We start from the raw sequence: 25,974 nt of genomic DNA on the forward strand, positions 1-25,974 counted from the left end.
AGTCTTTGATTAAATCGTAAGTGCTTTTTGTTTGCCTTATGTGCAGGATCACGTGATTTGACACTAACGGTCATCTTGATTCAGTAACTCAAATTTTCTTTTGGTTCTGCCATCACCTGAGCTGTGCCTTTTTTTTCTGCATAGATATAGAGGAGGGTTTCGTTTTGCTTTAACTCCTTGTGGACATGATTGCTGAGGGCTAAGGTATGCAAGTACTAGAAGCAGAGCGTAGTTGACTTGCTTTTGTTGGTGGTCAAATCTTTATGTAGAACTAGGCTTCATATGCTGTGACTTGGAAATGAAGCTGCATTACTATAATTATTGCAAAGGAATAATCATAATGGGAACAAGTTGACAATGTGTTAACACTGTTGTTTATGGCATTGTTCTACATGATGTTATGTGCTTTGCTCAGAAGAATGAGCATACTGTCAGTTCATCTGGAGGAGTCATGGGTTGTTTCTTAAGGGCTCATTTTATGGTTAGAGTGGGGACATATGAACAAATTAATATGTTTCATAGTTGTAATAAATTTGGGGAAAAAATAGAACGATTCTGGTTTTATTTTAAAACTATTCTTTAGGTGGATATTCCAACGGTTGTAACAAAGAAAATGCTCAAGGCAGCAATGAAACACATTGAAGTGATAGCCAAGGCCAGGCAGAAAGGTAATGTAAAGACTTAATATGTTGTCGGCTTCAAAGGGCAAGTATAAATGTTTCTTTATGCATGTTTGTTATTATTATATTTGCTAAATCTTTCAATTCTCACTGCCTTCTCTTCAAAAATAAAAAAGTTTATCTTTTTGCATTTTTCTTCTTGGAGGTTGCAAGGACAAACAGGGAATAAGTTACACTACAAGTAACCTCTCAGTTTTGATTTTCATTTCCCCATGTTGAAAATACTAAATTTCTTTTTCTGTATGGTAAACAGGAATGTGTTTTGTCTGTTCAGAGCAATCAAGGTAACTTAGCAATGCTTCTTGAAGTTTTTCCTCTGTATTCCAGATGAGCAGTTCTAAATGAAAGGATTTGCATGTCCATGCACTGTACTGGAACTGTAACTCTTACAGCTAGAATGATTTCACATCTGCATGCTAACATGAGCAGTTAGTGGAGTTCTCCAGTATGTCGAAAAGTGAGGTTTATGTTTATAAGCCATGGAGAAACTTTGAGCAGCAGCATACTTGCATGTTTAATTGTTATCCAAATAAAAATATCTCAACAAGGTAATGTAAAAGTGATTTTAAAACTGCACATTGAAGAAATACTTGGTAAATAGAAGACATGCTGTTGGAAAATAGTTATCTTTATTTTTTTCGCTGGCTGTGTTCCACATTGCTGTATCTACTAAATGTGGTTTCATTCAGATTGTAAGCATAGACGTTTACTTTCACTGGAGTCATGAACTTTCCTCCTGTCCCTCAAAACATCTGCTTGGTATCTATAAATACATGCCATTGGTCCTGTGAGTAATGGGTGTGAGTAATGAGACACAGTATGATCACAGTGGATGTTTTTCATGGCACAACAATTTCAAGATACTAGATTATCTTGCAGTGCTCTTTATGCCAAATTTTGCATTTCCTTTGATTTTTACTAAGGAGTTGGAAACGCTTTTCTTCAGCAGCAATAAACTGGATTTTAAATATATGGCATTGAAAATATAGCCGTTTTCTTCAGGGTTTTAAAGGAAAAAACTTGTTTCCTGAGGGCAGATATGTGAAGTAGGAGTTGAAAATTACTTTTAGTAGCATTTTCTAGTAAATGTTGCTGACTCAGTCACCTGTAATGCATGGTTCAGAGGCAGCTTTCAGGCCTTGCTTTGGTTGCTAGTTGAGCCTAGCCTTTTCTGTGTGTTTTTCTATATCCTTTTTCAAAGTGTTGCTTAAGGGGGGGCATTTCTTCTTTCTCTACTCTTCTTACCCTTACATCTCTTAGTAATTCCTCACTGTTTGCAGAGACAGCTCCATAATTCATTACCTGGCCTTGCCAGAGAGCGCGTTCCTCCTCTCTGCTGTTAGTGACACCCTCTAGGCAGGTTTGTGTGGCTGTATACGTTCCTGCATCCCCCATATCAGCTAATACCACTCCTGGTTCTTGGTTGTGAAGGACAAGCTAGCACACTTCTGTACTAAGTTCAGTACGCTGTAAACAAGCTTTAACCTTCTAGGTAACAGGTGTGTATTAAGTACCTGATCTGTGCCTGGTGTGTTTCTTGGCAGGAGGCCGTGCTGGATTGCTGGTGCAGCTAGGTGGGATTTATTACAGCTCAGTTCTTGCCTTTGAAGTGATTTGAATGAATATAACGTTTCTTCTAATTAATATGTATAGTTTTAAAACTGATAAAGCAGGTGTTCTTTCAACTCCATACAGCTGCTTAGAAGAGGCAGCACTCTTAGAGATCCCCATGCTGGTTTTAGTTTGATTTACTCTGTGTTTAAAATAGATATTCCTTCATGAGCGTTTCTAAATGTTCTGAGTCTGAAACAGGTATAACAGGATTGGATAAAAATTTGAGTTGATTTCAAATTGTGTTGTAGGCAAGTCAATCGGTAGAAGCCTGATAAATGGGAGACAAGGAAAAAAAGCAAGTGGAGGCAGACTTTGAGCAATATAGTTTCTTTAGATGAATCAAGATGCAGAGTTCTTCAATAATGATAAAAGAGAAAGCATTCTGGAAACCATGCAAACTGCAGTTGTTTTGTGAAGGAATTCTTATTTCAATGTGAGGTTTTATTTTTACATAGCCAGGCTTCAAAGTCTAAGTCAAGGTTCTTCTGTAAAGTTTCAACATTGTATCCCTTTGGCAGTTGTGTATGTACTAAAATTATTAACTTTGTAGCTCAAGTGAAAACCAATTGCCTGTTACTTTACAATGAGAAAAACTGAAAGAACTCATAATACTGTTTGTTTTACTTGCAGTAAAAAATGCAGAATTTTTACAGCAAGCTGCTTTAGAGGAATACGGACCAGAACTCCATGTTGCTTTGAGAAGCCGAAGAGATGAACTTCACTACTTAAGAAAACTTACTGAACTTCTCTTTCCTTATATTTTGCCCCCAAAGTCAACAGAGTGCAGGTATAGAAATTATTTAGAATTGTATTCATTAAAGCATCTGTATACTATGTAGTACAGTAATTTAGGTGAGTGAAAGAATGAACTCCAGAAGTCATCCTCCTCGTCCCTCCTCCCTTATCCCTTCACTTATGAGTTTTTTGATTGGTCTTAAAAATATTCTAGCATGCTTAAATATTACTAAATAATAAAATATTTCCCAGTAAGATATAATGGCATTGGAAACTTGACTTAGAAAATTATGTAGTCTAGTACTGGTTCCAATTTTTTTTTTTTTTTTTTCCCCCCAGATCCCTGGCTCTTCTGATAAGAGAGATTCTGCCTGGTTCTGTTTTCCTTCCCTCAATGGATTTCTTAGCTGATCCTGTAAGACTCTGGAGCACAGGAATAATCTTAATTTATCCAGTATTACTGTTTTGCTACTAAGCATGTTTGTGGTACAGCAAACGGTGCACAACGACTTACTTGCTGTGCGTTTTGACTGAGTAAAAGAAAAAGAAATGTTGTGACCAATGTTTTTGTTCATTATAACTGGTTTGAATGCTTAACTGACTGAACTGACTAAAATACAGTATTGGCATGATCTCTTACGAATGTATTTTTAATAAAGGACTACAATTCCTGTCGGATGGGAGAATGCTGTGCTAGTGTAAGCACCTTCAAGTTGCTGTAATTAGATTTAAACAAGGGCTTCATTGCTTGAACTCTAGCTGTGTGTACCTTTATAGCAGTGTAAGTAAACCAGCCTTTTTTGCAGCTGGATTGAAATTAATTCTTTTGTGCCTAATTCTGCGAATAACAGGGTATTTATTTATTTCTAAAGATGGAACACTGAGATATTTGAATTTAATTATGCATTTATTTTAATAGGCAAAATTGCAATACTTATGAAGGTATTACCTGGCTGCAAGGAGAAAGTACCATAGTTGTGGAAGTATTAGTAGTTCATTAAATCTGCACTAGTAGCAAAAACACTTTGTAGAGCTTTCCTCTCCTGGATAAAGAATGTTTCTGTGCAGGTCTCTTGAGAAATTCCCTGACTTGTAAATACTTGAGACTGTTGAAGATTAATTCTCAAACATGTGTTGCCAGGCTTTGAGTTTTTGTTTGTTTGTTGTTTTTTTTAATATATTTACAGGTTTAAACTTGAGCATAACATAGTAGTGAAATGATTTTCATCTAATTTGTTGAGTTTCTTTAGTGGTACTTTTGTATTGTGTTTTCTGCAGGACACTGTCAACCATTTGCTGCTGATCTTCATTGATGATAGTCCAGTGAGTACGGACAAAGTTAAAACAGTAAACTTGTTCACTCATTAAGGAAGCTTTCTTACCTGACTGTCTCTTGTTATTTTTTTTTTTTCTACAGCCTGAGAAAGCCACTGAGCCTACTTCTTCATTGGTTCCATTCCTTCAGAAATTTGCAGAACCAAGAAATAAAAAGCTGTCTGTAAGCAAAGGCAACGTTTATTTCATTTCCTGTTTTGAACAAGTGTTTTACTTTACCTGCTGTTTTTGTTCTACAACTTTGTGTTATTTATGTACTCACTAAAAGTCTGAAAATTGGCTGACTGCATTTTTAACCTACTAAGGTCCTGAAACTGGAGCTGAAGGAGATCAGAGATCAGCAAGACCTTTTATTTCGGTTTATGAACTTCCTGAAACAGGAAGGGGCAGTCCATGTGCTGCAGTTCTGCCTGACTGTAGGTAAGACTGCATGTATGTGCTGAGGCTTATTTGATGATCTCTAAAAGCTTTAAGCATTTGCGCATTGAAGTGAATATTCAGTCTCAGAACTAGGCAGCATTGTTAAGCAAGAGATTACCTTTCAGGATCTGTGTTCACTTACTTCAATGTGTCCTGATTCTTGAATGCTAATCTTGGCAATGTTGGTGTGGACCGTAGGTCTTATTTGTATTTTTGTTTCTTGATAAAGGTTGGACATTTAAAAATAGAATATTCTTGTAAGAAAAAAGTTCTGGCCACTGATACAACGTACAGCTGCCTTTTTTAATATGTAGTTACTAAAGTACATCATGAAAAGCTTCTCATGTTCTTTTAGCTTTAAAATTTTGATTTCTGTAAAGAACAGAAATATAACAGGGACATTAAAGGTGTTGAAACCTTCTATTCAGGAACCTGTACCTTGGTTATGAAGTGTGCCTTTGGGTTTACCATTATACAGGTGTTGTTTGAAAAGCCTTGTACTTTCTGGTGATAAGGTTTTATGTGAAGTTTCTTGTAAGTTAGAGTGTTTTATTTCAAGTTTTCTGGTCAACTAGTTGTTAGTTACTGGCTTACCAGAATAATGCTTTTTTCTGTTGTTTTTTTGTCTCTAGTAAACAAGTATTTCCATGTGGCATAGGAAATAATGGGTGTGTGTTCATATCCCAAGCCCATGTGTACATCAGGAAGGTGTGAAATTACATTAGACAGACTTAATTTCAAAATACTGCAGGAATAATTGATCACTACACAAGAGAAATGTAAATAATCTCCACGCATGCAGCTTCTTATGTGCTTATAATCCTTCCAAACGTTGGCTTTTTGTCAGAAAAACTCTTCTCCTCACCAAAAAAAACAGCAAAGCAATTACCTTTGCAGTGCTGGTGGTACCTGCAGGCGGGTTCTAAGCTGACCTTCCTAGAGCTCTCTAGAGCTGTTTCTTCTAGCAGTGGCTATTGCCCATGATCAATCTTTTTTTTGGAGAAGGGGGGGGCCATCATTTTTTTTTCTTCTAAACTTCTCTTGCATTCTTATAGGTGGCAAATTTATGTTAGCTTATAAAAAAATGAGATGTAGGTCTTTCATGTTATGCTGTCCCAAACTGTCTTCTGTAAGTGGTTCTTCACTTGATAGAAATATTTTGGATAAGAAGCTCTTACTGAGGAAAATAAACCAAAAAAAACCCCATAAGGGTGTTGGCAGACTTTCTCTGAAGAAGTTTGGTTTTGTCTGTTAATTGAAAAATGAAGCAAATGCTACCTTATTTCCCCTTCTTTCTGGCCAGTAGTCATGCTGTTAACAGGATGGGCCTATAATTCAAGTAGGATTGCACAATAATTGTGCTGAATAGAATTGTTATTTTGTCAGTGGAAGTTCTTTCTGAAGTTAGTCTGATATTAAAAATATTATTGAAAATACTATGGTTGGGTTTTAGGAATGAAAAAGCAGCAGATTAGACAGATGACTGGTATAAAGGGCTGTTTGGGCTCTGTGTGTGTTTAGTATGAACTGGAAGTCATGCTAAAAGAAAACTACAATTTACAGTGTGGTAATTTAGGAAGAAATAAAAATCGTTCTTCTGATTCATTCATCTGCCAGGAGCAACTTCATGGATTTATCCTTACTGTGATAAGGAATAATTAGTTTTAATAGCAATATATTTTTAGTAATAATTTTATGAACAAGTCTGAATTATAGTTAATAAGGCGGCAGCTGCCTTATTACCTGAGATTTCGAGATGTCTTCCATTTCTATTAATTTTAAAGTTTTAAAAATTACTGTATCTTCTGGAAAATGAGTTGATGTTATAGATTGCTTTAAGATGCTGTTTGTTTTCAGAGTTGATCAACAAATACATTTTCTTTCCTTCACTTCTCAGAAGAATTTAATGACCGAATTTTGCGACCAGAACTAACAGATACGGAAAAGATGTCTCTTCATGAGGAAGTACAGAAAATTTACAAAACTTATTGCTTGGATGAAAGCATTGACAAAATTAGATTTGACCCTTTTATTGTGGAAGAGATTCAAAGAAGTAAGTTTGAATTTGAAAGGAATAATTTACACTGGAATTTAAACAGTATTGAAGACTAATCTAAATATGATCAATCTTTACTTTTGTTATAGTTTTAAAAATTGCTACATCCTTGCTATATTGTGTGTAAGCCTTGGTTTGTCAGTTTATTTCTATTTTCTATTTGTCAGACTTACAGTAGCTTGCAAAGCAATGACAAACTCGGACCAGAAAAAAAAACAACAAACTTTTATATGCCCATATATATATTTATAATTTTTTTTTATAGTTGCTGAAGGTCCTTATATGGATGTTGTGAAACTTCAAACTATGAGGTGTCTTTTTGAAGCTTATGAGCATGTACTCTCTCTCCTTGAGAACGTTTTTACTCCGATGTTCTGTCACAGTGATGAGGTAAGCGTGAAAGGTGAAGAATAGTCTTAAAGCAAGATTGTATTTTTTTAGGATGCACATGACTGTTGTAAATTGGGTATGTGTAACTGAAAAATATGTCTTTGTTTCCCACTTTAGTTAGCATGCCAGAGCTGGGACCAATCTCAATAAGAAAATTTGAATTTATTCTAGTTCAGCATAACATCAGCAGAATAAAAAAAAAAAAAAATCCCTCTTCATTTTTTGGTGTTTCAATTTGTATATCACTGCTATTGCAAATCATCTCCAACCCTTCTTTTATGATTGCAAATTTGGTGTAAAAGTAATCTGCATGACAGATGAAGAACGCTACTAAGAATCTCTTTATTTACTTTTTAAACTATGACAGTACTTACAGAAAGATACAAAGGTTGTATTTAGGTACCTTCAACATTACACATTCCAGCAGCTAAGAGTCAGGTGTCTGTTTTCAGGAAGTTCATTCAAAGCAATTTACTAGGCATTTAAGATTGTTCTATGATTGGGTTCTGAATGCAAGTTTAAAAAAAAAAAAAAAAAAAAAATCCCCACACTGGGCTGACAGTTGCGTGAAGCTTTCTAAAAGGAAACACTTGAAATGCAGGGGTGAGTCTGAATTCTTCTAAAGTTTGTGTGTGTAAATCAGGTTGCATGTTAAGCTTCTCATGTTTATTTGAAGCAGAATATATATTGACTTGTCCTGGGAATTGGTATTTGCCTTACTTGGTGTTAATCTTAAAAAAACATGCTTCTAAAAATGGTATTGAAGGTCATCTTCCCTGTAATAGCTATAATGCTTCAAATAGTTAAAGTTTTAACAAGGAAGAGACATGGATTTTTGTGCTTTATTTTAGTTTTATTTTCAGTTTGGTTTTCTAATTCCAAGACTATGTAAAGTAAAATAAACAGTCCTGGGAGCTTGTATTTCAAACTGGTTCTGTCCTTTTCCAGATGAATATTCTAACTCCAAGGTTATGGTCAGCTTGCCTTTTATTTCTGTTCTTGTTTCCTGAATTCTGCAATGTTGTTGCATAGTAGCCTTTACCTTGGTTAGCCCAGTGTCTTCTTTGATACCTTATTTATCTGTTGTAGTACTTCAGACACCTTTTAAGAGGAGCAGAGTCACCAACACGCAATTCAAAGTTTAACAGGTAGGTATGGTAGAATATTGAAATGGTTTTCTTTGTTTTTTAGCTAAAAGCGTCAAAATAGTAAGCCATAGGAATTTTGCTACTGCCTGTTGATAATTTGACTAAATTTTTAGCTCTACTATTTTTTTTTAAATGGAGAAATTACATACTAAAGGAGCAAGCAATGTTATACAAGACATATCTTTGTTTTGAAGTCTTTTACATTAAAGAATTTAAAATGTGACTTAGAACTCAACATTTGACAAGGGGGAAGGGGAAAATAAATGTACACTGAGAATAAGATAACATGGGAATAAAGTGGTGATTTAATTGACTATGTATATAAAATACCATTTTGTTGGTGCAAAGCTGGGGTGGTCTTAGATTTCAGGTCTTAAAGGGATAGGTACAGTGTCCCCTGTGTCTAACCAACCTGGTAATTCAGTGGGAATCTCCTCATGCATCCAGGAGGATTTGCCATTTCTCCTAGGTCAAATGTGTTTTCTGTCCCCCAACTCTCCCCATTCATTGCAGAAATGTATCCCAGAAACAAGGCTTCTGATGCTATATATTTACAGATCACCTTCACGCTGCTTAGGGCCTATGGAGAAGGATAAGAGCATCTCCTGTGTTATGGGTGGGTGATCTTCCAGTGTGGAGCTGGGTTGAGGAAACTTGAGGTCTCATCATTTCTTGTCTGCCATTTTATGCTCAATGTCTCAGTCATAGGCTAGCCCAACCGAATTGCTCATGTGGTCTAGACCAATTAAGGAAATCTTCAGTGAGACAGTCTTAAATTCGGATAGACTTTCTTTCTTGGTATGAAATAAGATCTACTATATTGTAGAAAATGCTAGTGTTTGTCATCTTCGATTACTCTTCTAGAGGAGTAACAGCAATTTTTTATATTTTTTTCCCCGCTTTCATCAGAGATACACCTAGCAGCAGCCCTCTTGCTTTGCAGCCTACTATGAGGTGTATTATTATCATGAGATCCCTTTCTCCCCTGCTAATGTTCTTCAAACACTGCATGATTGTTCTCTTTAACGTATCTCCACTGGTGACGCCTATTATGCAGTCTTTACAGTTCTGGTAGATCCAGGACTCAAGCTTTGATGCAGTGCTTTCTCAGATTGGTGCTGACAAGCTTCTGTTTCTTAGCAAAGAAGCATGGAAGGCAGCTTGACCAAACTGCACTTCTTTCTTCCCTACGTGATACTCCACCAGGAATGGTGACATTAGAACCGCCTTCAGCTTCTGTTGAACGTGGCTACAGGGTTTTATCCAGACCTTTAAATCTGCTGCCTGTTATCTTTTCCAAAATTATTAATGCCAAGGGTTGAAAGTATCCTGTCATATACTCCTTAAAGTATGAAAACATTTAGGTCACCTCCTTGGTGCTTTGCTTTCCCAAACAGAAATGTTGAAAATACAGCAGTCTCTACCTGGAGTTTTTGAAATATATCTCTGCCTACAAAACAGGCCAATTTTGTTTGGGGACTGTTACAACATGTGCCCCTGGAGTTCAAACAGCATCCATAGCATTACTGAAAATGCATCTGGTTTACATTTTAGAACAATTTGAATGCACTGAGTATGTATGCTGGTTTATGATACGAGAAACTGTACGTTCCTGAAGTGGTGCCTCAGTGATTGCTTCTATGAAACAAAGGTCCTATCTGCAAGTAGTTTGCCTGTTGCTTTGGAGTTTCCCTCTTCAGAATCTGGTACAGACAGTTGCTGCCAAGGAAAAAGATTAAAAAAAGTTACTTATGAAATTATTCCAGATGTTATCTGTGTGCACATACCTTGTCCTGCCTTCTCTCCCTTATTCTAGCATTAGTTTCAGTTGAGAAATTATATGCAAATATATATTGAGAGAAATTATATGCAAATAGATGAATTTTCTTTGCCATATCTTTGATGCTTTGCTAGGAGTACTGTGTGTGTATTCCATAGGTACTGTTGGTTAAAAGGTCAGATCAAGTAGTAGATATGAAATCCCAGTGGAATGTACATGTGGGTAATGTGTTGAAAGATTTCACTTATTGTAAGACAAGAAAATTATAGAGTGGTTTCTAGAAAATATAAATGGGAGAGTAGGAAGAAGTGCCTATCAGTGTGTAATTCCTGGTTTGAATCACTTCTTTGAACTGTACAAAATAATCATAGCTTTTTGTGTACAGATAGGACAAATAATGTGCTATGAAAACTGTTAAGGTAATAGATGAGAAGTCCCAAGTATTTCTGGAGTGTCAAGAAGTTACATTGAGGATATTATGATAACTTAATACAACCAGCTATCCTTGTCAACAGTTTAACTCCATTACTGATGTTTTACATCTGACATTTAATGTGTGGCCAATGAGAAATGATGTTTTAAGTTTCAATTCTGGCAATTTAATTTTGGGTGTGTGGAGGAGAGGATGTTCCAAGAGAGAATTCCCTCTCACTCTCTTATTTATGCGTTTATAATACATTATTACATTACTTAAGGGTATTCTGTGTTGAAAGTCTGACAAGAAAAGAAAAGCCACTATGTGGTAAAAAATCCCAGATTTCTGGATACCTGTTACATCTGCCTTGATTTTCTAAACACTGTGACCACATATAGAAATAGACACATCCCGATTTCTCATTGGGATAGCAATAAAATGAAAACATTTTTCAAGTAAAGGATGAAATAGAAAATATAGTAACAGTTTTGGGGAGTGGTTAGAAATAAAACCCACGGAATTAGGTCTATAAATGTTTGTGTGCAATGTGGTTGTTTGGTATCATCAGTTCCAACTTAGTAAGATAAATTTCTAGTTTCACAGTTAACATGAATAAAGATGGTGTAAAATGCCTTAGAATCAGTTCCTCTCGTGAAACAGAATCTAAAATTTGAATATTTTAATCCCATATCAGTTCAGAATTCAGTGGCTCCAGTGAATTAAAATAATGTGTGTGCTTACTGTGTTTATGGTTAATACATTTAAGCATCTGGGTTGGAATTACTGAGTTGATGGCAGAGGCATTGGTTCCATGTGCCAGGTTATGTAGAATATCAAAAATACATGCTAGTTCTTAAAATCGGTCAAATAATAATAAAAGAAATATATTTGAATAGTGGTTTTTAGTATATCAGAGGGACGGCGGGAAGAGGATGTGGTGTTATTGCATAAAATAGGTCCACAGCCTTTTCTTTGTATTGGCCAAATGAACCAGATTACTACATGATCTCTGAACACAGGTTATAGAAAGAGTTAGCTGCCTGTTTGGCACTACAGGTAACTTGAAGAATGAAAGTTGTTCCCTAAATCGGTAGCCGCTTGTGCCAAATGTCAGTGAATACCTGAAAGTTTCAATAACTGAAGCTTTACATTCAAAGGCCAAGGCTGTGGTGGTGGAATGTGCAGGTACTGTTCACATTTCACTTTCTCAGGATTTTAGATCAGGAACTCCTAATTGTACCACCACATTTTTTATTAATCTGTAGTGATGGTCGAAGCCTATTCAGTTTTGTTGGGATAGGTCTGTCAAATTTTTTTTTTTTTTTTTTTGTTGTTTGTTTGTTTGGTGGGTTTTTTTTTGTTGGTGTTTTGTTTTTCTTTTAACGTTATTTTCTCCTGGGCTCTGAGGTAATTTGTGTGCCTGTTGTTGCAGAAGTAGCCTGAGTTTGGATGACTTCCGGTAAGTGTCTAACACTCGATAAATGTTGTGTGTTAGTTACACTGCATCTGTCATGACTGCATCACACATCCTTTACAACAGCGATTAACTGTCCATTTTATTTGTAAAAATGTGAATATCTTCTCTGGACTAAACTGCATTTCTCTTCACAATAAGCTTTACTCCCTATGTCCGCTTCAGAAGTGTTTAGAAATTGCTTAATTACTAATTTCACAGGTTTGAAATATATTTTGTTTGTTGTTATCGATTTGTCTGTTGTTATTAGTTTTTAAATATATTTGCATAACTTGAAGCTTGGTTTGTTTGTTGTTGTTTTTTGTTTTTTTTTTTTTTTTTTTTTGGCCTGTGACTGCTAGCAGCTCCAACATTTCCTTTACTCCATGTCACATCTCCAGATTCTGTTTGAGGTTTTATCCACTTAACTGCTTGTTTATCTTGCACAGCTGTGTCCAGGATGATCGTTGCCTAACATTGCATGCAAATACAACCATTTTATGGAATATTCTCAAAACCAGCAATTCCCTAAATTAGTTCTCTTTGCAGCTTTTCTTGTGACTGTTACAGGTTTGGTTACAACAAATGTTAGTTTTTATAATTTGCTCTACGTAGCCTGTGATCACTCATTAATGCCTTAACAGCTATCCAGTGTTGTTTTCTCATTATTCGTGCCTATTTAAATACATGCTATCCAAACTCAGAAAACAGTTTTTTCTGTTATGAGCTTTTCCTTAGAATTTGTCAGAGCATCAGTATTTCATATATTATTCATACCATTCTTGAGGGAACGTTATCAACTTAATTTTACAGGTTAGAAATCAAGGTGTATATATAGACACTTTTTTATGTGCCAGTTCAGTGTATTGAGCTATAACTTGCTGGTGTTGAGCAATAAGAAGTGCTTGAGATATAAGTGGAGTTCATTGATTTTTAGGTGCAGCTCTATGCACTCAGCATTTCTCCTAATTGGGTGTCGGGGTTTTAGTCAGACAAAAGAAGATGGTACTCTGACTTCACATGCATGTAAATATCTAGCTTGTCTGGTACTTCTTGACCCACGGAGATTCACAGCAGCATTCTTCAGCAGCATAGCCCTGGCTGGTAACTTTTGAAGATCTGCTCAGTGCACTGAATGAGGCAGGGATCCTGTGGGAAAATTACTTTGCAACCATCCACGATTAAAGAATGCCACAGTGCATAGCAGCACTGATACAGTCTTTGGTCTGCAATTCCCAGCTATAGAGTGAACAACAGTTGTAATTTTTTGTTATGTATGTGTGACTTCTGGAGCTTTTTTTTTTTTTTTTTTTTTAAAAAAAAAAAAGTCTTCCAACTTCTTGTCATCACATCATTCATCAGGCATGTTGGAACCTGCAGACTCTCCCCTCAGGTCCCTGCCAAGAAACTATAGAATGACGGTCTAATAATGCTGTTACATGGATCAGCACTAGAGGGAGTGGGATACTTTTCCCAGTGAGTTTCATATATGTGTTTGTTGACCATAACAGAGTTGAGTCTTTAAAGACAGTTTCTGTTCTAAACTGGCCACCTCCTCTCCTCTTTCTTCCTTCATGCCTTGATCTTGACCATATCCTAGTCCCATCTCTTTGCTTCTACCTAGCCTCAGGTTCTTTCTCCTATTTTTACTTAGCAGTGAATCTATCAGATTTTCATCCCGATACCTGGGGTTTTTGTATATTTTTATTTTATTCTTGCTCAGCTTCTTCAAAATTTTGACCATCCTGTTGTCCGTCCATCTCAGTTAATGTACACAGATTTCTTTTTCCATACTCATCTAATCGGGTGTGTACTCCGCATGCTTGCTCAAGGATTCTTGCCAAACCAGTCCATTGTTCCCTCCATGCGTTGTCCACCATGTGTCTGTGTACCCCCTTATTCACCAGTTTGTGTTCTGAATTTGTGTCTCTTCCTGTGAAGAGGATCCCATCCTAGTTTGTTACTTTAGCCCTGTTCCAGTTCTGTGATTGCTCTGTACTCGTCAGGTGTCATCTCTGGGCTCAGTGTGAGGGCAGGAAGGGGTGGTTCCACTCTATCAGGTCGAGTCCTGGCCCCACACAGCTCAGTACTGCTGTTACAGGCAGGGCTGCATTCTGCCTTCAGCTGGAGCATGATCAGTGCAGGAAAACTTATCTGAGCCTGGAGTGATCTTATCAAATCTTTGAGTTTGTGCAAAGTAATTTTTTTGCTCAAAATCTTGAGAACTGTACAAGTTTTCACAGGAATGATGAAACTTCGAGACAAGCCAGAGGTCTGAAGTATTAATGTCCTGGAAAAGCTCTTTAGTCTTGTTTGAATAAGGTTTGTCTTGCTAGCCCAGATTTAAGCTCTTGAACAACATTCAGGTAGGTCCCCAATGTGAGAAAGTTCAGTTCAGCACAATCACATGTAGAAGCAGTTTAAAAATTGAATAAAATTGTTCAAACATGGATTTAGACTACAAACAGCCAAGCAACCTTACCTTTGGTTGGTAGAGATAAATAAATGCTGCCTGTCTGCTTTGCAGCTGATAATAATATGAGATAGAAAAAGCAAAAGATTGGGAAAAACAGATTATTTACGCAGTTTTAGTCATGTATACAATCTGGGTAAAATAAACAGGAAGATCACTAGTAACACACACATGCATGTTTTGAGTCAGCAGTGGTAAATGGTGGTAAAGATGCTTTTACCTGCTGGTCTCTGCTGTTCTGTTGGTACTGCTGTTCAGTAGTTAATAATTTCTTGTTTTAAAGGAAAAAGAACACATAGGATATTTTTTTTTTTTGTCCTCTGAAGTACTAATTGTGCTTTTAATCTCAGTAATCTGTGAAGTTCTTTTGAGTCTTTGATGCTGTAGTTCACTGTATTGATTTTTAACTCACCTGTCAACTGTATTTGAGTCAACATAAGTAACCTCAGGCTGATTCCATATTCAACAGAAATATTTTTCTTTCCAGAATTGTGGGTGTTTCTATGTAAGAAATAATCTTTGGTGTCAGGTCTTGTGTAAGGGCATATGAATGCTATACAATCTGTTCTGTCAGTAAGGAGTGTACTTTCTGCCCAATTATTTTTTTCCATACCTTGTTGCTTTTTGGATGCATTGTCATAAGTGGCAAGACTTTAAAAATTCTCCATCTTTCAGTCAGACTGGCTCTTCAAGCCAAGATTCTTCAGTTGCATCTGTTTTCTCTCATGCTCAGTCTTGCTCCTTGTACATTCCTTTTGTCTGTCCCTAATGCTTAAAAGCCGAGATCAATCTTGAATCATACATGCTTGTAAAATTCTGGGATGTTTATGTAAGAAAATGCATCTGATTTGCCAAGTACTGTAAATGGTGTAGAGTGGATAAATATTTAAATATGAGTACATGGAAAAGGACAGCAATAGTGTAGTGGCCTTCTTGGCGTGCATGTCTGTAGCAATACCACAGTTTCTGCTGTTAAAACAAAATTGTTTTGCATAGTTAATGTTTTTTTCTATGTCCTGCATTACTGGGATACTGTTATACAAGTATTAATGTTTGCTCCTCATTAAGCATATGGGAATCCCATATCTCTTAAAAGTGTAATCAAGAAATTTTGCTGATCAATCAGAGAACGTCTTTGCCGTAAATGAATTTCAGTGTAAGTGGAATTGTAAATATATTGGCGACTTGTTCATAGAGTGGTTTCCCTTATCTGCAAATGATATGCAACAGCCCACTGACCTGCTGAGTAACAATATGCCTTGTGTTGTGAACTCTGGCTTCTGTAATCCTAGGACCACACAGAAGAGAGGAGAATCATTTGGAATCAGCAGAATAGGCAACAAAATAAAAGGTGTATTCAAAAGTTCTGCAATGGAAGGAGCTATGTTGCCTAACTATAACTTAAATGAAGGAGAAGATGACTTTGTGAGTAAAAGCCTTAAATTTGTCTTTAAGTCCTCGTTGAGTTTTTCTCTTTCCTTATTTGAAGATGTTAAGTTTCTGCCTTTTCTGCTGTTTGTCTTCACTGCAGGGTTTCCATGTGCTGGCTTCTGATTAAGTTGCCTTGTCTTCCCTGTATTCATTCACTAGCTGAGGCCACATCCCCAGCTAGTGCGCCTCTGAGCTTATTACTTTAGTACAGAGAAGTACTAAAAGTTAACAGTGTCAGACATTTTTGTAAGCAATTACTTTGTTTCTCTAAAAACTTGCTCCCATTTTATAATTCTGGATAAGGTATGCATAGGACTGCGCACATGGCTTTTCATCAGAAGCTTGCCACAAGACCTTAAAACTACAGGTGAAGTAGTGGAGAAATTGCTGTAAGGTTGGTCTGTGATGCAATATTTTCTCTAAAGATCACAAGCCAATAGTCCTTTCTTATTTGCCTTGGGTGTCTCCCTAAGCTAATGGGTTTTTTTCATGATAATCAGCAATGAATACAGCCAATGGTGGGATTATTGCATGGGACATTGGTATCTGAAGCACAGTTGTGGGACAAATGGAAAATTTTCGAAAGGGAAGAGGAGGGAATTGGTCAGAAGCTATTGGTAGTCATGTATTTTTTTACAGTGTGTCTGCCAATTCAACCTTTTATACCTGTTCCTAATAAATAAAACATTTGAGTATTTATCACCTTGATAAACTGCTAACTCATTTTCCACACACTAAAGATAAAATCGTAACTATGAGTTTATATTATCCACTTTGTTCAGAATGGCTTTCAGAAGAGTGTGGGAGGGACTCGGCAATTTAGAACTCTAGATAGGTTGGGTTTTTTTCTTTGAGGAGAAAAAAAAGGCAATTTTCTGTACAGACAAAATCTTCATATATGTCATGCCTTTAAGGGGGCAGAACTATTCCAGTTAATTTCTTGGACAGTTAAGTTACTATTGTTGTAAATTCTCTCTTTTTGAGGTGAGATTCTAATGAAAAAGGGGTTAATTTTGCAGCATTGCTGTTGTAGATTGTGCCTGGCTAAAGGGCGTGCAAGTATAATTCCCCTATAGTAGAGGAATTAGTAGAAGTACAATTGAAGCAGTGGAGCTCAGAGAAGGAACATGGTTTTGTGCCAGAGCACATGAAGTTACTTGTGGGAAGTTGCTGAATTTAACGAGAGAGACAATATAGTGTCTAGTCATTACTGAGGAAGGTTTTCAAATGGACAGAATGATTTTAGTGTAGGCACGGATGGAAAGTTTTAAGTGCAGCATTGTCTCAAGTATCTTCATTAAATAAAGGGGGAGGATACTACATTTTTACTAAAACCACCTTAGACAAAGTTTGGAAATACCTAAGTCCTTTCACTTGGTAAGTGTGGGTGGGAAGGAGAAATAGGAAAAGAAAGCACTAAGCTATTGTAAGGTTACTGTGCATCCAAACAGCTGGACAGAGCCAGGATTTCACTTCATGAGTGAATACTGAATATACAGAATTCAACATTAATAATGTCACAGTAAGTGCTGAGGTGTAATTTCCTAGCAGGCATCACAAACCAGAGGAAGAGCTCTCTGGGTCAAGAAAAACATAATGTGGGAAACGACAGTATAATTGTAAGATGGTGGCAGTGCAGTATACAGACATGGCAACTTTTTGGTTAGCTTAATGTACTGAAGATAGGGGAATTATTTCTACCTACATAGATCCTGATTAGGTATTTAAGTAATTGCTGTTAATATAAGCTTGGTGGTTTCAAGGTAAATAGAAGGTAAGGAATGGCAGTGAAATGGGGTTCTGTGCATTGTGACAAAAACTGAAGGTCTTTGCCTTTTTTTTTTTTTTTAATTTGATAAAGTCATGTTGGTTGCAGTTAAAGCCTATAGGAAATATCCATTTAGTCTAAAGAAATCACGTAGGGATAAAAATGTGTTAGCAGCTTTCTGTGGCTCTGGGCAGCAGCTTTGTAAGCTGTGAGCATGATAATAGTAATTCCATGAAACCACACTCAGTCTTTGTCAGCTTAATTTTAAATATATCAAAAGATACCCTACGTATTAAAGCACAGGTGGTGTTCCCAAGGCAGTCAGATGACCTGTAGACTTGATTTTGTGGCTTTGTTGGATAAAACAAATGGAAAGAGACTGAGACAACCTGTAACTAATACAGGCTGGTGATCTGTTTAGAAAGAGCACTAAAAAACCCAGAAATTCATGCTTTTTGGCTTACAGTTAGTATAGATGCTGTGGTTGTCAAAGTGGCAAAGCCTGCAAATTTACCTAGGGTTATTGTCAAAACCAGGCTAGAAGTCAGGTGAGGGATCCGGTAAAAAGAGGTTATGAGCATGTGAAACTTTGCTGATGATCCAGTACAACCTCAGAAAAGCCGAATGAAGAGGTTATGGCCCCTTCATGAGCATTTCAGGAAACGACCGACACGTACCTTCTCTAAGCCTTGTGCTAACTCTGCAGTGTATGAAACTCCATAAACGGTAGGAGACAAGAACTGCAAGCAGTGGTAAATTAAAAAAAGAAGTCATCAGAAAATGTACGGCAGGAGTTGAGTTTTGATCACGCTTATGGCTGTGCATTTAATTTAGTCAAAAACTACAGAATCAAGTAAGTCTGTTTCTAGAGCGATCGTGCATTTTTGCAAGGAGGTCCTAGTGGAGATTGTATATTTAGTGCTAATGCAAATAGAGATGATTAATCGGGATAGATTTTATAGTGTTAATTTTGTCAGGTGATGGTTCAGCCCTCACAGGGGGCGGGTGTGGGGCCGTTCATGCTGCCCCCTCTGCAGAAACTCGGCTGTTGTTGATTTGAGTGGCTATCCTGAAACATGGTTCTTGCTGTTTCTATTCAGTGGTGACAACCGTGTAAAGCCTGGGGAAGGGGGAAAATGAGGGTAAGACCTCATACAGAAGACTTTGTGTACATAAAGCTACCTGACAACCCTGTTGTGGTTCAGAGAGCATCTGTCCTATTTATTCCATTCTTTACTGAAAATTTGTCCTGTAGTTTGTGAGCCCTAATTGTTCATTCCAGGCTGGGGTTATTTTTGTTTGCTTTGTGAAGGAGCACAGCCTGTGGTTTAGCTCTCGATTTATGAACCTCCTTAGCTGAGTGTGGTCTCCCTGCAGTGGCAACTGAGAGTGCTCTTTTGCCTGTCACAGTTTCTCTTTTCATTGAATAAACCAGGTAAGTGTAAGCAAAAAGGTGTTTTGAAGAAATTCAGTCAGTGGATCTACAGAGATCTGTTTTGGAAGATAGTGGTCCATACTCCAAACAGTTTGAGGATCATTTCAATATTATGCAAGGGCAAAACAAAAGTGGACAGAAATTGCTCATGTGTGTTTCAGCTGCAGTTGAGTCATGAGCATGTAAATATTGCAGGCACAGACACAGCCAAAATTATTTGAGGGATGCTGTATTGCTTTAATCTTTTAGATTATTCCAATACAGGCAAAACTTGTTAAACTACATAGGTTTAGGCTTTGAGGGGAATTTCCCTTTAAATTGTGAAGCTAAGGGAAAAGATCTTGGAAGTGGGATTCGTGCTTTCCAGTTTACTGTAGTTTCACATGTTGTAAATTCATATGTTAAAGTCTCCTATTTTAACCTTTACAAGTGGCAGTACTCCCAAGTCTCTATGAGACTTACTAAAATAAGGTACTTTTGAGTTGTCGCTTGACTCTAACCTATATTGACGTAATTAATAGTTCTGTAAATTGTGGTGGGAAGAGCAAGGTGCTGGCCACTGCTGGGGTGGGCGCAGGCTGGAAGCAGGACGATGGGCTGGGGCATTGCTCCTCGGGGCTACTCTTTTTCACCTGGTTGCCTATGCTTGTGAAAATACAAGAATTTTTTTCTTTAGCACATGTTTAGTGAAGGCTAATCTCCCCATAAATTCTCAATTCTGCTTTATTTTTCAGTCCTATTTGAATTTAAGGTCACCCCTACCCTTCCTTCTCACAGACACCGTCTCCTCATTTGCAAAAATCATTTTCATTCCTTTGGGCCATTTCTTCATTATTCTTTTTTCTGTGTGGCAAATATGAGAATCAAGTTAAGTATTACTTGGAGAAAAATAAACAGCTTTCCACGGGTGGCTGTTGAAGCTTGGATTTTTAGTTTAGATGTTTAAGATAATCTTTCTGTTGTTCGTGGTTCTGAAAGATTTGTAGCACTTCCCTTCTCATTGCCGGGGCCCTGAGAACTGGCTGTGCTGGGTGGTACTTGGGTGGCTGATGCCCTGTGGGCAGCTCAGCTGGTCTGTGATGAGCAGTGTCAGGAGCGGGAGGTGAATGTCAGTGTGGTGCTGGGACTGACTTTCAAGCTTGAAAGGATTTCCTCGGCATTCAGGTGGCACCGCTTCCGAGGTCTGCTTGCGTATGGAAAAATGAGCATTACGTTTTAGGGTATAGATTCTGAGTTTACGAACTCCAGGCACTCGAGCTGCCCTGTGCACAGCCAGCAAGGATGAGGTCCGTGCTGTGCCCTGGTGCAGATGTTTCTGGGAGCACGATGCTCAAACTGGAGCTGATGGGGAAGGCAGTAACGCTTACAACGGCTTTGCTTAAAATAGCTACGGGCTGTGGAAATGCTTCGGTCCCAGTCATGGTTGCGTTGCAGCTTGCAGAGCAAGTCAGATACAACATACTCTTGCACTTGGCTGGGGGTGGGGGGTGGGAGACCTGCTGGCTTGGTGCGCTTGTTGGCTGTTTTGTGTTTAGATAGCTTCTTGGCCTGACCTAGTGAGCTCAAGTCTCCAGTTTGGGCCCTAGTGTGCTGGAAAATGCAGTGCAGATAAATCTGTTGGACCCAAGCTGCTTCCTGTAACATTCAGTCTGTGTCTAAGCCATTCTTCCAGCTGTCTCCTTTAGTATTTCTATTTCCCTCCCCCCCCCCCCCCCCCTTTTTTTTTCCCTGAAGTATCAGATATGGAACTTGATAGTGCTGTAAATACTTCCAGATACCACTAAAAGTTGCTAATTTTCAAATTAATTTGCAGTGGATCTAAAAATATAAATTAATCTACATGAAAACTCCATTGATAAAATGTTTTTTTTTGTTCTTCAGTTACTTAGTGACACATACTTAAAGACTTGATTTATGTTTCATTATTGTATATAAGTTTTTTGCAAATGTAGACTGAACCAGTTAAAATAAAACTGTAGATCTTGATGTTTGAATCGTTACAGATTGAAGAAGGCGTTATGGTGATGGAAGATGATTCTCCTGAGGAGGCTGTTAGTACCCCAAATACACCCCGCAACCTTGCCGCATGGAAAATTAGCATCCCATATGTAGATTTTTTTGATGATCCATCCCTGGAAAGAAAAGACAGAAAGGAGAGAATTCCGGTGTTCTGCATTGATGTAGAGAGAAATGATAGAAGGGCAGGTATGCAATGTTGTGGATAAGTAGTAATTTAAAAATGAGCTCAAAATATTCGAGTGTGTTGTATTCTGAAGGCTGTTGCAGTTTATTTTGCATACAGGTTCTTCTGATTTTGAAACAATGGCTTGAAATTCTGAGAAAATGTGTTTGAGATCACATTTAGTATTTTCAAGTTGAGGACTCCTCAGCATGAATTAGTTCCATCTAGACTTCATGCCAAAGTTTGAGATTTCGTCTCTCCAAAAATATTGATCCTGTGATTCATATCAATATACACTTGTCATATTTTTCTTTCACCCACTCTGAACTTTTTAAATAATGAACAATAACTAACTTATCTTAAATGAAAATGTAGTTCCTAGGAAACGAAAATATTTTGCTTATTAGGAACCATCCTGGCTTGCAGATAGTTTATCAGTATCTAGATAGCAGTACATCGTCCCAGAGCTGCATAGATTTGTGTCAGTCAAACTAATACTTCCACGATAAACAGGAAGTGTTTAGGAGTGTTATTTAATGATATCTTCCAGGAGGAATAGTGATTGGATTCAAACTGATGGTTCAGAGCACTGTACTTCAAGTAATCTTTCTGTGAGTCATTTGGTTAAAAGCTTGAAAATAGTTCTAATATGGTCAGCCTCAGTTTTGAAATTATGCAGCACACCATTGTTTACATTTTAGGAATCCCCTAAATGAGATGATAGTTTCCTTGCTAGTACCATACCTGTCTGCCAGGTATGCATTTTAATTTAACACTTTAATTACCTGGCTGGGATATTTTTTATGTTACTGCAGTATGGGGGGACTAATATCATTGAGGTTTTTCCTATAATAATCCAGCATATATTTGCTGTTGCTTAATTTGTCACTCAAGTGGCATAAAACAAGGTTTATTTTTAACTTTTTTTTTTTTTTCCCCCCCAAGTCGGACATGAACCTGAGCACTGGTCTGTCTACAGGAGGTATCTTGAATTTTATGTGCTTGAGTCGAAGCTAACGGAATTTCATGGTATGTTCTCCATCATCTGGAAAGCCGCTTTCCCACTGCTGTGATTATCATTCAGTACTGAGCTGAAATTTAGAATGATGAAACCAATGTTTGATGCATTATAAGAATAATTTAATCCCCTTGATATCTTTATTAGGTACATTTCCTGATGCTCAGCTTCCCTCAAAGAGGATCATTGGCCCCAAGAACTACGAGTTCTTAAAATCCAAGAGAGAGGAGTTTCAGGAATATCTGCAGGTATCAAACAAACTTTTGGAGCAAAGAATATTCTAAAAGTAATGATATAAAACTAATAAAATATCTGCTTTTTTTTTCTTTGTTTCCAAGTAATTTGAGTTATAGAAAGGATTCAAGTGGGCAAATAAAACTTGTTACAGTTTCATGTTACTGAAAACATAAATCTTTGCACATTACAAGATCTATGGTAATATAATGCTCTTTGAGTATCTTTTTGCTATAGAGAAACTGATTTTTTCTTGTCTTCTGTCTCAAAGAAACTTCTGCAACATCCAGAACTAAGTAACAGCCAGCTTTTAGCTGACTTCCTGTCCCCTAATGGAGGAGAGACTCAGTTTCTTGATAAAATGTTGCCTGATGTGAATCTTGGTATGTAATATGCTAGTTGTTTATCTGACAAACAGTAATACTGTAGATACTGTGATTGAATTATAGTAGTAATGAATAGATAACTCTTGGGTGAGGATATGGATGTGGGGAATAAGAACTCCTTTGCAGCCTGTAAAATTATAGCTCAGCAAGAAAGGTATGCTAATACTTTATCATTGAAGAAAAAAAAGACATTTTGAGATTATGGGAAAAAGTATTTAAATGGTTGTTTTTGATATTTTAAATCGGAAAGCAAGGAGATAAGATTTCTCTAACAAGTTTCATAGTTCAAGAAGACATACAGTATTGTCACAAATCAGATCTATACAAGTCAGTTGTTTACAGGTGTGATGGTATAAACGATTTCTTAATATAAACTACCTTTGGGTGTTGATTAAAATCTGTTTATTTTAATCTGAAAATTGCAATATTTAATATTTCTAGTATTACCTAGTGTTAAGATCTCTTTTAATGTGAACTACTTAATAGGATTTGAGGTAGTGGTGTGTGTGATATGGGCAGGCCAAATGGAAGTTGAAAAGTAGAGAAATTCTTGATGTCTAATGTAACAGTTGATAATAAATCCTAAAGGTAAGCTGCAGTGTGACTGTACAGCTTGGCTGCAATGTAGCTGTCTCAGGATGGTGGGCCTGAGCTGGTCAGGTCAACCTCATGGCCGTATTGTCTTCGTGTATTGTAGCACTTGTTGTTCTGGCACCAGTGTGGTCCAGGAGAGCCATCTCTGAACTGGGCCACTGCATTCCTGCTTCTCCCAGTCAGGGTGTGGGCATGCGGGGGCGGCCGTTCTCTTAGTGTGCTTACTAAGCCATTGAATGAGATTTTGGTGGTCGTCCTCCGGTTAAAAGGTTTTGTTTTGTTTCAGATCTCCCCTCTAGATCCAACTGTACATTGTTAAAAGGAAGCTTATAATTATGGTGCTTACTGTAATGCATCTCATGTCTCAGACTATGCTTCACTTCCACAAACATAATTTTGAAAAGTCTTGACATTTCAGTAGGGCTTTTTGTGGGGGTGAGCGATTTTGTTATCATTGGATCATTATACATACTTTCCAATGCAAGTTCCAATTTTAATGACATGTAGATAAGACAAATATTGCTTTAAATGCAGTGCTTAAAATAAAACTAACCCTAGACACTTTCATTTTTCAGCATTCAAAGTTACCGTGCTGTATCCTGATAGCCTTAACAGGTCAGAAGAGCTGACTCATAAGACCAAAACTGTAGCCTGTCCAGTTTTTAAAACTTTACTCGCCAGTATTTTCAAGACTGGATGCTTCCAGAATCTCTCTAGATTAGCTGATTTTTTCAGGGAAAGAGGAGAATCTCAGTTTTTGTGATTTCTTTTGTGATAAATGTTTATGAAGGATGACGAACTTAGAGAAAATTTTGCACATACTGGTGTCATATAATATTGCTGTTATGGTGCTGTAGCTATTTATGTTTGAACCTCTAGAAAAATTTAAAAGGCAGATCTAGAGTACTTTTTTTTTTTTAAATGCATTCAGATAATCATCTGTATATTTTTTTTATATTCTAAGTACCTTTTGAAGAGTACTAAGCACTATATTATAAGCTGGGTATGTGAAAGACTAATTTTGTAGCTTTTTGTGCCACATTAAAAAAAAATATAGATTTTAAAAACTATTGTATTTTTAAATTAAGTACACAATGAGTTCATAAAATGTGGCAGAGCAAAATGTCTTTAAGATCAAACAATGATAACAGAAAATTTTTGTTTGTTTCTAATTATAGGTAAAATTATAAAATCTGTTCCAGGAAAGCTGATGAAGGAGGTAAGTCTTCCAAGTTGCCAGCATTTTACCTTCAATAACTAATTTTACATGATTCCTAACTTACAGCCTAGTCAAAAATTTGGAAACTCAGTTTTTGGGGTTTTTTTTCCTATAATTATGCAAGTGACAGGTCACTCATATCTTATTTCAGAAAGGTCAGCATTTGGAGCCATTCATCATGAATTTTATCAACTCCTGTGAATCTCCCAAGCCTAAACCAAGTAGGCCTGAACTTACCATCTTGAGTCCCACTTCTGAAAACAACAAGAAGGTACTGTAAGTCATCTGTCTTCCTGACTTTACAGGAGTGGGGAAAATTGACTACTCTCTGAAAACACAAAGAATAAACAGAAGAAACCATAAGTATAACAACTGACCTATTTTGTGTTGCCTTTTCACACATGAGAGGGAATAGTAGCGCAAAGAGCTTTGTCATCTTTGGCAGCCAAACACCCCACAGCCGCTCGCCCACCCTCCCCTGCCTGGGAATGGGGGAGGGAATCAGAGGGGCAAATGGAGACTCGCAGGTTGAGATAGAAACAGTTTCATAATGGTAATAAAATAAAACGGTGACAGTAATAGAAGGTATAAACAGGCAATGTACAGCGTAATTGCTCCCCACCCGCTGACCAATCCCCAGCCCGTTCCCGGCCAGCGACCCCGAGGTACCAAGATCCCACAATCGCAATTCCAGAAGCCAGAGAGCTCCTTCCCAACCACCCCTCCTCTATACAGTGAGCATGACGTGCCATGATATGGAATATTTCACTGGCCAGTTAGGGCCAGGTGCTGTGGCCGTGCTCCCTCCCTGCTCCCTGTGCCCTGGCACACGGGCAGGACGTGGGGAGTCGGAGAGTCCTTGAAATCTGTGTGCTGTCAGCTTTCTTCTCATGCCAAACCTCATACTGAAGCCAAAACACAGCATTATTCTAGCTACCAAAAAGAAATATTAACTCTATTCCAGCCCAAACCGGGACACAGCGTTAGGTTAATGGTTGGACTCGATAATCTTAAAGGTCTTTTCCAACCTAAATGATTCTCTGTTAGCCGGGACATTTCATTTTGCGAAGTGATAAATTGGAGATGTGAGATAGTCTAAAGAATAATGCATAGCATGAGAGGACAGCAAGCAAAGATTGGGGTGGTTTTTCCTCTCTTTTCTAGCACAAAAACTGAGAGGCATTAAATGAAGGTGGTAGGAGCCAGAT

The 25,974-nt window shown here is 37.4% G+C and overlaps 1 protein-coding gene across 4 annotated transcripts in view; it reads left to right on the forward strand.

The window, feature by feature from the left end:
* The window catches only part of SNX14 (sorting nexin 14), a 57,923-nt gene that overhangs the window by 17,548 nt on the left and 14,401 nt on the right, over positions 1-25,974 (forward strand). For 2 of the 4 annotated variants that reach the window (XM_033002818.2, XM_033002822.2), the window contains 17 exons: positions 584-668; positions 2,925-3,081; positions 3,369-3,444; positions 4,308-4,352; positions 4,447-4,527; positions 4,670-4,784; positions 6,682-6,837; positions 7,106-7,230; positions 8,320-8,378; positions 12,006-12,032; positions 15,792-15,924; positions 21,137-21,338; positions 22,261-22,344; positions 22,481-22,581; positions 22,839-22,950; positions 24,726-24,766; positions 24,918-25,037. In XM_033002818.2, coding sequence (XP_032858709.2) covers positions 584-668; positions 2,925-3,081; positions 3,369-3,444; positions 4,308-4,352; positions 4,447-4,527; positions 4,670-4,784; positions 6,682-6,837; positions 7,106-7,230; positions 8,320-8,378; positions 12,006-12,032; positions 15,792-15,924; positions 21,137-21,338; positions 22,261-22,344; positions 22,481-22,581; positions 22,839-22,950; positions 24,726-24,766; positions 24,918-25,037 — 1,719 coding nt within the window. Of the gene's footprint in view, positions 1-183; positions 205-583; positions 669-2,924; positions 3,082-3,368; positions 3,445-4,307; positions 4,353-4,446; positions 4,528-4,669; positions 4,785-6,681; positions 6,838-7,105; positions 7,231-8,319; positions 8,379-12,005; positions 12,033-15,791; positions 15,925-21,136; positions 21,339-22,260; positions 22,345-22,480; positions 22,582-22,838; positions 22,951-24,725; positions 24,767-24,917; positions 25,038-25,974 lie in introns of those variants that run through there. The other 2 variants (XM_033002821.2, XM_033002820.2) reach the window with 2 other exon arrangements.

This window comes from Tyto alba, unplaced genomic scaffold, assembly GCF_018691265.1.
Source record: "Tyto alba isolate M040663 unplaced genomic scaffold, T.alba_DEE_v4.0 Super-Scaffold_40, whole genome shotgun sequence".
NCBI lineage: Eukaryota > Metazoa > Chordata > Aves > Strigiformes > Tytonidae > Tyto > Tyto alba.